The following is a 12,291-nucleotide window of genomic DNA, read 5'->3' as shown; positions in this document are numbered from 1 at the left end:
CCACCTGCTATCATCACTAGTCATTCACCACCCTCTGGACCTACCATTTCTGGTAGATTTTATCAGTCTGGATCTTACAGGAATTGCAAAACTGCACAAGGGTTGAATGTACATGTAGTGAGGCAGACTGGTACCTGGCCTGTCCAGCCACAGCAACTGGAGCTGATCCCAAAAAAGCCTGATTTTATGATACTTCTAAGTACTGTATCTCCCTAAAATGGCACAAACTACAGTGTCAGGTCCTGTGAGAGAGAACACTTAATAGGCTTCCTATGCGTTGCTTCAAAATAAGAATCCTAGTTCATTCCTGAGCTTTATGTGAAGAACATATCCAAGTATACATCTGAAGGCCTAGCCTGTTGTTGCACTTTACATTAAGCCTTGAGAGAAGACACAACAGAGATGCCAAAACTACCCCCCCCCTTTTCTCTGGCTGCCTGGAAATCATAGGTAGTCTCCTGTTACAAACTGTAGACAGGTATACTTGTAGGAGGAATGAGCTGGAATTTTTAGCATGTACACATTACTGAAACAGCGCTGTCTACGTTGGCTTGTGTATGTCATGAGAATGGCTGATGGTATGGAGAATTAGTGCAGGGAAATCGCCTCAGAGGGGGACCACAGCTACAATACAAGGATATCTGCAAGTGGAATCATCAGGCCTTAGGAATGGACCTCAACAGATGGGAAACCTTGACGTCTGAGCATTCAGCCTGAAGGCAGGTGGCACATCATGGCCTCTCCCAATTTGAAGAGACCCTTGTCCAGCAGGTCGAGGCAAAGAGGCAGTCCTAAAAGCAGCAAAATCAGGGAGCTGGACAGGGGACAGATTGTATTTGTCTTCAATGTGGAAGGGACTGTGACTCTCGGATTGGCCTTCTCAGCCACAGTAGACGCTGTTCCAAGACCTCCATACAGAGCACGTTACCATAGTTTTTTGAGACTGAAGGATGCCTACTATACTTGCAGGAGGAACAAAGTACACTTTCCTTATTCTGGTAGCCAGAGAGAAAATGCTCTTAGAAGAGCTTGGCTCACATTGTGGGAGGACATTGGGACTCCTTATCCCCAGCCAATGAGGGACAAGGAGTCTTCAGCAGGAGTCACTGAGTGAGAGAGGCAGCAGTGAACACAGAAGTCTCTTAATTAGTCCTTGTTCTCAAGCGTTTTAGATACACTGAGCCCCTGCCCCTTCCCAGCTGCCACAGACATAATCACACAAATCATATTTTTGTGTAGAAAGCTTCAGGAAATAACAAAACAAAACACAAATGCCTAGTTTTTGTCTCACTTTTTTCCTTGCAGAATTGCCCCTGCTATGCTACGCCAGGCTTCGTATGGGACCATAAAAATAGGCACTTACCAAAGCCTAAAAAGAATGTTCATTGAACGGCCAGAAGGTGGGTGGATTTTCCATCTTGAACTATGCATTTTTACTGTGAGGAATGATTCCCTTATTTCTGATGCAATCATGTTAGCTCTGTTCTTTTTTATCCTGTGCATAAGAAAGGAAGTATATTCCTGTAAAGGCTCTGAGACTGCTGAACCGCTTAGTATCAATGTGCCATTCAAAAACATAAGAGGTTTATTAATGTGGCTTTATAAGAGACAGGGGTCAGGGTGTTTGGAAATTAGATTCTTATATGTCAGAGGTCTCTTTTACACATTGTACTGTTTGAGACAAATGGGTAACCAGAACTGCAGTGGTATAAGAACAAATTAAGATACAAGAGGCAAAGAGTACAGAAAGGCAAGGTAGTGGTTCTTGGCCCACTTTAATAAACCTTTAGTGAAATATATGGACTAATCAAGTTATTTTTTTGAAGACTTGTGTGAAGTAAACAGTTTATTCTACTCTGTTTACAAAACTGTTAAATATGACTTATTGCAAACTAATTCCCACTGTAAAGCAGGATTTTGATTGAAGAGACTAAATTGAAAGACGATTGTTAAAACTTTAGTCAGTGTAATGGTATGTCATTAGTTGATCTCTTAGAACTTGCCAGCTGATTGTTAACCATGCCTAGACTGCTACATGGTAGAGACATGAATGTTATTTTGCTTTAGGACCTGGGTACTTCATCTTGTGTTCATGTACAGAACAGATACGTGAAACTGCATGTGTTGCAAAATCTTAAGCATCGAGCAACCCTTACACCACCTGACATCCTTGGAAGAACCTACAGTAAATTAGCTGATTCCCTTAGTATATTTTATTTAGAGAGGCATGGATTCTTGTGGTTCCTGTTTGCAACATTCATAATGGGTCTCCAGAAGATGTAAATAAAAATGCTGTTTGGCCACCACTTTTTAGGAAGCTTGGGAAGTACTGGTTTCTTTGCTGAAGTTACACACATTATTGTTTTTGTTTCTGGGACAGATGAAACCCTGGCGGTAAATGTGTTGTGTGGAATTCTTTCTGGTGTCATTTCATCATCTATTGCCAATCCTACAGATGTTCTGAAGGTAAGATTTTCAGAAAAAGTAGATTCCCAGTGTGTTCATATGTGTCAAAGACAGGGTCCTGTGACTTTCTGAAGGTTGCCTCCAATGTTCCCTCTAATTTTCTGGAGTACTGCTCAGAGGCTCTGCCATGTGTGCACAGAGTTCCAGCCGTGACCAGAAACAAATGAATGAAACACTGGGTCAGCTTCATGCACCCAATGCAGTGCCGTGCACCTACATGGCCTGGAGGGAACACTGGTTGCCTCACATGAAGCATGATGTAACTAGTTTATGGTGGCATGGTCTTTTGAATGCTCTCTGGTTTAAAACAACATTTGGACAAAAACTTGTAGCACAATATACTTATATGCCTTTAAAGTGTCAAAGATCTTCCAGATGCAAAAGCAATTTTCTGTGGAAGCAGTCTGTTGTACAGTTTTACTGATGTGTTAACAATTCCATATTACAGTGCTAATGTTATATACTGTATATTGAAGTGCTGTTATGCTGGGTTTGTTGTTAGCTAATCTGTGTATCAAAGAACAGGCACAGAAAGGTGACACAATGAAAGAACTGCACACTTTGGAAGAAGGGTGTTTGATTGCCACAGAGCCATATATGGAGTAGAAAGGGAACCCAGCAGTGAAATTTTAAAATTTGTATAGCAATTATCTTGGACGCAAAATACCTCCAGAAGGTATTGGAGACCCATGTTAGAGGCGAATTAGCTATCAATTGAAGTTGTGTTTTTGAAATTATTTGTGCTCTTCCTCTCCTTTTCCTGCTCAGTGTAGAACTATGCACTGATGAGCGGTGATTAATATGCGATTGGTTCTCAGAGCTCACATTCCATGACATGCAAGAGATGCTGGGGAAAAGAAATGTGCGCACTTTAAACTGGTTATATAGCACTAATCAGTAACAATGAATTCTCGAAGTAGATCGTGTTGGGAACTTGTCAGTAAAGAGCCAGTGCTGGTTTTTCAGCATTTTATTTTTCTTCTGTACCCTTTAGAATCAATAAAACAAACCCTATCAGAAGCCCTCTGAGGGGACATAGAATGGGGCAGAAGAAGTCCTCTACTGATGGTGAGAAGCTTTACTACCTGGAGCCTCCACCTTCCTCAGAGGTGCCAATAGAACTACAGAAATTTCTTTGGGCATAGCAGAAGAGCTGGTTGTAGAGGGTCAATCAACTTGGGATCCACAGGCATTCCAGGGGCATTGGAGCCAAAGCCCATTTGCTTCTTTAATCTTGTCTTGGGTCAGGCAGGCTATTTATGTCACTATTGAAATAGGATGGGTCCTTCCACCACAGGAACTTAGAAGATACATCCAAGATAAGATGGGGAATTAGCAGGAAAAAATGCACGACCTCTGTACCTTCTGCATTGGCTGGTGTGAGACAGCAGGGCTTGGGAAGTGACAAGTCTTCCCCTGTTTAACCCTACTCACCCATACCTACCACATATTTAACATTATTCTGTAAAATATCATTACTTTAAAGGGGTGGGGGGGGCAGAAGGAAAGCAACAAAAACAGAGATAAAAGTATAAGAATAGCTATAAAAATCTTTCAACTAACTTGCTGTAAAATTACTAACAGCTGAAGACCTTCTTTAAAAGGAAGGTCATTTCCCTGTGGCAATAAACCAGTTGTTAAGGTCAGGATATTTCTCTTGACAGAGTATTACAGCTCTTCTGGATTTATTTTGCAAACTGTCTAAATCGTTCTCTAAAAAGCAGTGTATACGTTTATTTGTATGGCAGATATTGTTGGCATCAAGAGACATTTTGGAAATTTTTGAGAGGTTGGATAGGGACTCAACCCCCACCCCCGAAACAAATTTCAGTAGTGCACTGACTATGCTGGACATATTTCTGCTGAACAATTTTTGAATATCATCAAATGGTTTGGCAATTTGGAGTTGGAGTAACCTTTACTTTCTCTTCCGAAGTGTAATTAGTATATTCCTGGAAGGAACACCTTGTTGGGAGTATTGCACAAAATTGTCCCACCTAACTAATCTCTGGTGCTGCACATCAAGAGAAGAAAATAGTTGGCTGCATAGGTAGTGTCTAATTTAAGAATGGGCCCAAGTTCACATTCCATTGCATCCAAATATAGCAGCTACATTGGCTATAATGGAAACATACAGGCAAATTCCAAGTGAGCAGAGTATCCTGACTCAGGTTACAGAATGAAGCCTTTAAAAGTGCACATACATTTGTCTTAAACAATTATAATTAAGATCTTTTGGATATGTCATTTTTCTTCCGTATTGATGTTTTAAAATGCATCCAAGTTCCTTCTTGTAGCTGACACCACACAGAAGGAAACTTTCCCTACTGTTAGCACGGGACAACAGTAACAAGTGCCTCTGCATTGTGGTTGTTTATTTGTCAGTTTATGTCAGCCACAGTTCCTCTGTGGACTTGCTGGGTAGCAGGGACGGGACTGTCCCGAGATGGAGTTCAAAATATCCAGAAGTCCTATGCCTGTTAAGTGGTAACCAGTGGTTCTGTAGTAGGGCTTTCTGGCCAGAGGTATTGCTCCAAGAATGAGGGAGTATAAAGCATCTGAAGATTAGGGTCCAAGATTATATTGGATAGGTTTCATTGTCTGGCCACACTTTAACCAACAAAAAGGACATCTTGGTTCCATCACTGGATGATAGCATGGCAGCCAGTTTGAGATGTGATTTATATATTCTAGATCAGAATGCAAGCCCAAGGCAGTGTGATACAAGGGGGAATGATCGGCAACTTCGTGAGCATCTATCAAAATGAAGGCACCAAGGGATTGTGGAAGGCAAGTTCTTAAAATATATAGGAGACAAAAATGTCACAATATGCTACATTGGCTGGATCGAAAAACAAACAAACTCAAAAACCTAGTGGGAAATTATCCATAGGTTTGTAGTGTTTGTCCCAGCATTTTCATTGCAGAAACCAAAAACTTGTATATAGCAGACAGCTTAATTGGGGTGTGTGGGGTGTGTGTGGTTACAGCTACACAGGTGACAATGCTAGTGAGTGCTTATATCACAGATTCAGTTCCACGTGGAATCTGTAACAAAATACAGTGGTGCCTCGCAAGATTATGTTAATTCGTTCCACTGAAAACATCGTCTTGCGAAACGCGGTTCCCCATTGGAATGCATTGAAATCTATGTAATGCATTCAAATAGGGAAAAAAGTCTTGCGAAAATCGTCTATAGAAAACATCGTCTTGCGAAGCGCCATAGCGATTGCAAAAAACAATTGTCTTGTGGATTAATCGTCCTGCGAGGCAATCATCTTGCGAGGCACCACTGTATTACTCTTTGAGATTAAAATGTCCCATCCTGGTACGTGAAAAATAAGCAAAACTATGTTGAATTTTTGAAGCTTTATTCAGTGGACATAAATATTACACTTACTGGGTTGTGATTATGTGCAAGTAACATACCTTGGTTCTTGGAATCGTTGAAAAAAATAACCTCTGAACTGTTCTAATGTTACATCCTAGACAAATATAGATCAGCTGAATAAATATAGTCATTCCTCACTATTTTATGAAATATGGAGAGTAGTAACAAAAACAGGACAAACCTTAGAGATCAAACTGATCCTGTACAGCAGTGTTTTGCAAACTCTGCACCATGGCTCCGTGGGGCACTGAGTAATCCACCCAGAGGCACCATGAAATCTTCTCATCCTTCCCCCCCTTCTCCACTGCTCACCCAAATATCCTACAACACTTACTTGCAATTTCTCTGGTGTTCAAGCATGGTGGAGAGAGGGAACCCTGGTCCAGTCTTGCCAAAGGACTGTGTTTCCTGGCCTCCTGTTCATAAGGGAGCCTCGTGGCGCAGTGGTTAAATCACTGTACTGCAGCTAAAACTGCTCATGGCCTGGGGTTCAATCCCAGGTAGCGGCTCAAGGTTGACTCAGCCTTCTATCCTTCCAAGGTCGGTAAAATGAGGACCCAGCTTGCTGGGGGGGGGGGATGTGTAGCCTGCATAATTAACTTGTAAACTGCCCAGAGAGTGCTTGAAGTGCTATGGGGCGGTATATAAGCAGCACACTTTGCTTTTTGCTTTTGCCTGCCCTGCCCTGCCCTGCCAAAAACTCCTCCATTTTATCTGGAAGTTGCTTTCCTCAGAGAAGTTAGGCCACGAGTGAGTTTCCATTAAGCCACCTGTATATAGCATAGCCTCTGATTCCATCTAGTGGCCAGTAATACACCTTGGGAAGGTGTATTTGTGTGTTATTTTATTCTATTATTTTTTTCAGGCAGTGTATAAGTGAAACCAGGGGTACTAATCCCTTGGATATCACAGTCCTACTGTACTGGGGAACCACAGTCTGTGACCAGTAAGTAAAGGGAGCCACTAGTTTAGAAAGTTTGGAAACCACTGCTGTACAGGATGAGAAAATAACTGCTCATTGTTTCCAGTTTATTGAATCAAGCCTTCTAGGCTATTAGTCTTTTGCAGAAAACGCTTGATTTTCCTCATTACACTAAGAATTACAGTGGGGTCTTGACTTAAGAACGGCTCGAGTTAAGAACATTTTGACTTAAGAACCACTCTCATAGGAAAATATTGACTTGACTTACATACTTAGATTTGAGTTAAGAACTGAAAAAAAAACCATGTGGGAGGCAGGGAAAGTGCAAAATTTGAACTTTCAGTTAACTGTTGGCCAGTGAAAAGGGTGCCTGTCTGCTTCCTCACTCCTCCCAGCGTTTAGAGAGTGGATTGGGAGACAGTCTTCAGACTGCCTGGTACTTGTACTGCCTGGACTGTCTTTTCCCTGCCTTCCCTGAACCTTTCTTGACCTAAGAAAAAAAGAAACAAAATATCCCCCTCTAGTGGTCGAAGGCGGAATAGCAGCTTCCCATTAGTTTCTATGGACGGAAAAGAGCAGATACGGATCAAATGATTCTCAATGCATTCCTATGGGAAATGCAGATTTGACCTGAGAACTTTTTGACTTGAGAACCGCCTTCCAATACGGATTAAGTTCTCAAGTCAAGACCCCACTGTAATGGAAGGGAAGAGAAGCCTCTGTTTTTGGCTCATACTCTACAGTACAATCACAGTTGCACAGATTGTTAGATTATTTATTATAAGTGGGTCATAGTACATCCAGGAGCCCATCCTTTTTGCCTGCCATATTAAAGAGAGGCTCTAAAGCAGTAAACATTTGGCAAGGAGCTTGCTGACCTGTGTCACTGTAATGGTTTGGATGCCTTGGTCAGAGTCTTCCTTCCCTCAAGATTGCTGGGACTTTTTCCCCGTGCCATTGCTGGCCCAGTCCCTGCCTCCTAGACCAGTTTCAGTATTGTGAGGAAGGACGTTTGGTTCCTTGACATGCTAACAAAAGGGCAGCATCATATTTGCCATGGTGAGCAAAAGATGGAGAAGCAGATATGCAAAGTATATTAAAATATATTCATTTTCCTGGAGAGAAATATTTATGTGCTCAGACATTCTGAGATGGAAATGAAAGTTTAAAAGATTCTTTTCAGTTCATATACAGTGGTGCCTCGCTTAACGACGTTAATTCATTCCAGCAAAATCACTGTAAAGCAAAAACGTCGTCAAGCGGAAAAAAACCCATTGAAATGCATTAAAACCCGGTTAATGCGTTCCAAACTCACAGTCCAGCAAAGATCCTCCATACGGTGGTCATTTTTGGTGACTGTATAGCGAGAAATCCGTCCCTAAGCACAGCGGGGAGCCATTTTGAGCACCCGGCGGCCATTTTGAAAACCCGACGATCAGCTGTTTTGATCGTCATAATGCGAAGAATCGGTTCCCGAAGCAGGGAACCGATCTTCGCAAAGTGAAAAAAACCCATTTAAAACATCATTTCAATCGCAAAAACATTGTCATGAAGCGGATTCGTTGTAATGCGGGGTAGTCATTAAGTGGGGCACGACTGTATTGTTCCGGGAAAGATATACCCTGCTAAATCTTCTTAGGTTTTAGATTTGTCCTCTTGTTGCCAAATATGAACTGAATGAAACTTAAGTATCATTTCCCCCCATTTTTGGTGTTATATTGAGCTTTATCTTAAATAAATCATTTGTATGAAAAAATTAGATAATATTTCTTTGTGAATAAAAATTTAAATGTAACAAACACAAAAGAGCAAAAATGGAATTCACAATAGTTAATAAACAAACCAATACAAAAAGTAAAGTTGTGGGAAAGAGTCACTTTCAGTAATGTTAACAGTTTTCTGGCATTTTCCCCACTCTTTTTTGTTCTCCTTTTTTGGACAGGGAGTGGGTCTTACTGCTCAGAGAGCTGCTATTGTTGTTGGAGTGGAGCTGCCAGTCTATGATATTGCCAAGAAGCACATAATAATGTCTGGATTTATGGGAGATACAGTGTGTACACATTTTCTGTAAGTTTTAATAAATAATCTTTCTTTTTTCTTTTTTTGGTTGATTATCTGGTTCTCAACAAGATGGTTTTCTGGGTTCAACTGACCACATGTTTGCTGAGTTTTTGCTCCTTCTGAAAAACCTTAAATTGTCTATAAATACCGTATTTGCCGGCGTATAAGACAACTGGGCGTATAAGACGACCCCCCAACATTTCCACTCAAAATATAGAGTGGACGGCTCTGCTGCGGCGGCGGCTGCCCGGGGCTCTGCCCAGGCCCGCCCTGGATGTTCATGGCCTGCCAGCCTGCCTTCCTCCCCAATCGGCGCGGCCCCATGTCACTCACTCGACGACGACGGCAGTGGCTCCTTCCTGGCCCAACTGGAGTGCACCTGGCGTATAAGATGACCCCCCTCCCATTTGGAGGCATGTTTTTTGGGCAAAAAAAGTTGTCTTATACGCCGGCAAATACGGTACAGTGGACCCTTGACTTACAGACAGCTTGACTTACAGACATTTTGAGTTACATACTTCTCTGGCCGCAAAATTTAGGTTTGACTTGCAGCCTGAGAATTGACTTACAGACCAGAAAAAAAACAAAATGGAAAAAAAAACGGCCGGTTACGGGATTAATCGGTTTTCATTGCACTGTAGGTCAATGGAGACTTGACCTACAGACTTTTTGACTTGAGAACCGCCTTCCAATACGGATTAAGTTCTCAAGTCAAGACCCCACTGTATGTGTATGTATATATACTGTATATGTGTGCGAAAGTGAGTATAGGGGTGCTTGAAAAGACATGGGGTGGAACCCTGAGGTCAGGATGCCAGAGACATAAATGAAGCATCAGAGATGTTATCATTTCCCAGGTGCACTACTCCTTTGAGTATGCCTTTTATTTCCTTTTGTTTTTAATAAAATTACTCTTAGAAACAGTTTAGTGGGAACAGATGTTTTTGTATTCGGCAGAGCTGTCTTTGGTTTAAAATCTAAGTCCAAATGCCTCATTGTTCTTGGCCAGAATACTAGAACAATTTTGTCCAGTTATTGGCAGGGGGGATGGTTGCAGTTGTAATAAAATTTGCAAAAGAAAGGAGTTTTGGGGCCAGCAGTTGGTAAGAGGCTGCTGGGTTTCCCCCTCTCAGCTGTGACAGCCCCGGGCCTCAGATCCCCTAAAATGCTTATAGTGCTAAGGTGCTAGAAACATCTCAAAATGTAGCAAAATTGCCCCAGATTCCTAGAGGGCCCAGTGGGACATTCTAAGCCATACCATTTTTTTTATTTAAATTTTTTTTGAACTTTTTTGGGGAAAATGCTTGGTGACTGCATGTGAGCCCCTGGTGGCCACCCCAGTTGATATAATCACAACTAGAAAAAAAGCATTTCAAGTGGAAGTGTGGCAAACAAGGATTGTTTTCTTCTGAATCAGTTTGTGTGTGTGTGTGTGTGTGTGTGTGTGTGTGTGTGTGTGTGTGTGTGTGTGTGTGTGTGTGTGTGTGTGTGTGTGTGTGTGTGTGTGTGTGTGTGTGTGTGTGTGTGTGTGTGTGTGTTCGTTCCCATGACCTGTTCAGTACTATATTTTGGGAACATTAAAATGACTGAACATTCATATCTGGTGTTAAAATGTGATACAATTCTTACTCACTGTCAAGGAAAGGTAATTTTGGTGACAGTAATGTGAATTTCCATTAGAGCAAGTTTTACCTGCGGCTTAGCTGGAGCTCTTGCATCTAATCCCATTGATGTTGTGAGAACTCGGATGATGAATCAGAGCACCTTGCAAAGTGGATCACAGTATGGCTACAAGAGTACTTTAGACTGCTTGTTTCAGGTAGGTGGATCTTGAACGTGAGAGATATTTTGTATTGTAGATAAAGGCCAAGTTCAAACTGTTCTAGCAGTCATGGTTTATGGATGCCAAGGTTTGAATCTTAGACTCACATAATTTCCCCTCCTCCCTGGGCACATGAGAAGGAGAGAAGAAAAAATTGTTTTCATTTTAGATCAGGTTATGAGATACGAACTTGAGGTTGTTCCTTGTTCTAATCCTGGCTAGTTGAAACAAATCAGGATCAAATGGGGGTTTAATATCAAACAAAAACTTTTTATCCTTCTCCTTACATTCAGGAGGAGGAGATGTAGGGTACAGAAACAAGGTTTGTATAGGCCCATCCATGATAATCAGAGCCCTCTAGTATATGCATTCTATCCCAAGTTGCTAATTATCTGAATTTTGTTAAAGAGATTATTCCGTTAGTGTGTCTGAAATATTAATATATTTTAGTGCATCACATATTCATTCCTGCTTCATTTCCCACAACAATCCACTTAAATTAATGATCTTATCTAGGTGGAACAAGTAATGAGACGTTCAGATTTTAAATCTCTAAAAACAAAACAGCTGGACTTGCTTACCAGAGTGTACTAGTTGGGTGCTCTGAAACAGAAATGCTATGTGGTGCTGATACAGATAAATTTGTGACAGTCTGCAGATTGATGCCCATAATTGTGAATTCCCATCCCTCATTACATCCTAATATAGTGGTGGTCTTAACATTTATATTATCACTCCTGCCACCTTGCCTTCATATAATTTAATTGTTTTCAGTTAAACTGTGGATGTGTTTGCATTTAATTTTTATAATTATTATGTTTATTATTTTGAATTATTGTTCGACGATATGTTTGTTTAATGTGTAAACTGCTCAGAGTGGCCTTGGCAGCCAGATGGGTGGTATAAAATCATTCAAACAAACAAATAAATATTTTACATGGTTTTCAAAGATGTTCTTTTCTCGTTGCTAACAGACATGGAAGCATGAAGGATTTTTTGCATTGTATAAAGGATTTTGGCCAAACTGGTTGAGACTTGGTCCTTGGAATATTATTGTATCCTTTTTCAGAAGTATTGAAATGTATTGTGTATTAACTACATGTAGAATTCTACCAAATATAGGTACCAAATTATTTTAAGACCACATTATGTTATTTCGATAACTTCAATCTTAAACTTTTTTTCCTTTTCAATTTACTATGCAGTACCAGCAGCTCACCTTGTAATGAAAAAACTTCACAAATTCAATGGTTTTTAAAATTTCTGATCCATAAATTCATTCCCGATATTTATTTACTTTTATTCATGTTCATGCCGTCTAATGGAAAGGGCTAGATAGTGTAGTAAAGGTATGCAGTTTTTAATGTAGAGTTACTTAGTATTTTTTTAAAAACTTGTAATAATACCAGGATTGCTGTTCTGCTTTTTTAAAATGGGAGAGTATCATACTGTTATGGGGGTGTTAGTGAGTGACAGAAAATGGATTAGCCACTGTGCGACCTGGCCTTGTCATCCCCCCTCCAGCCAGGAGTGGCTAATCTATTGCGGAGCACAGCACAATAGGAAGACGCTGCTGCGCCGAACAATGAGTGGACGGTCCGGCTCCATGGGGCCTTGTTATTTCCACCT

General features: G+C 41.0%; 1 protein-coding gene across 3 annotated transcripts in view; it reads left to right on the top strand.

Annotated features, from left to right (window-relative positions):
* SLC25A30 (solute carrier family 25 member 30) overlaps nt 1-12,291 on the top strand; it is a 32,897-nt gene that overhangs the window by 16,196 nt on the left and 4,410 nt on the right. For all 3 annotated transcript variants that reach the window (XM_078390687.1, XM_078390686.1, XM_078390689.1), the window contains exons 4-9: nt 1,306-1,400; nt 2,381-2,466; nt 5,161-5,256; nt 8,722-8,846; nt 10,521-10,659; nt 11,637-11,717. In XM_078390687.1, coding sequence (XP_078246813.1) covers nt 1,306-1,400; nt 2,381-2,466; nt 5,161-5,256; nt 8,722-8,846; nt 10,521-10,659; nt 11,637-11,717 — 622 coding nt within the window. The remainder of the gene's footprint in view (nt 1-1,305; nt 1,401-2,380; nt 2,467-5,160; nt 5,257-8,721; nt 8,847-10,520; nt 10,660-11,636; nt 11,718-12,291) is intronic.

The sequence above is a fragment of the Pogona vitticeps genome, chromosome 3, assembly GCF_051106095.1.
Source record: "Pogona vitticeps strain Pit_001003342236 chromosome 3, PviZW2.1, whole genome shotgun sequence".
Lineage (NCBI taxonomy): Eukaryota > Metazoa > Chordata > Lepidosauria > Squamata > Agamidae > Pogona > Pogona vitticeps.
Note: the sequence above shows the minus strand (reverse complement) of the source record. Positions and strands in the feature narration are given on the sequence as shown.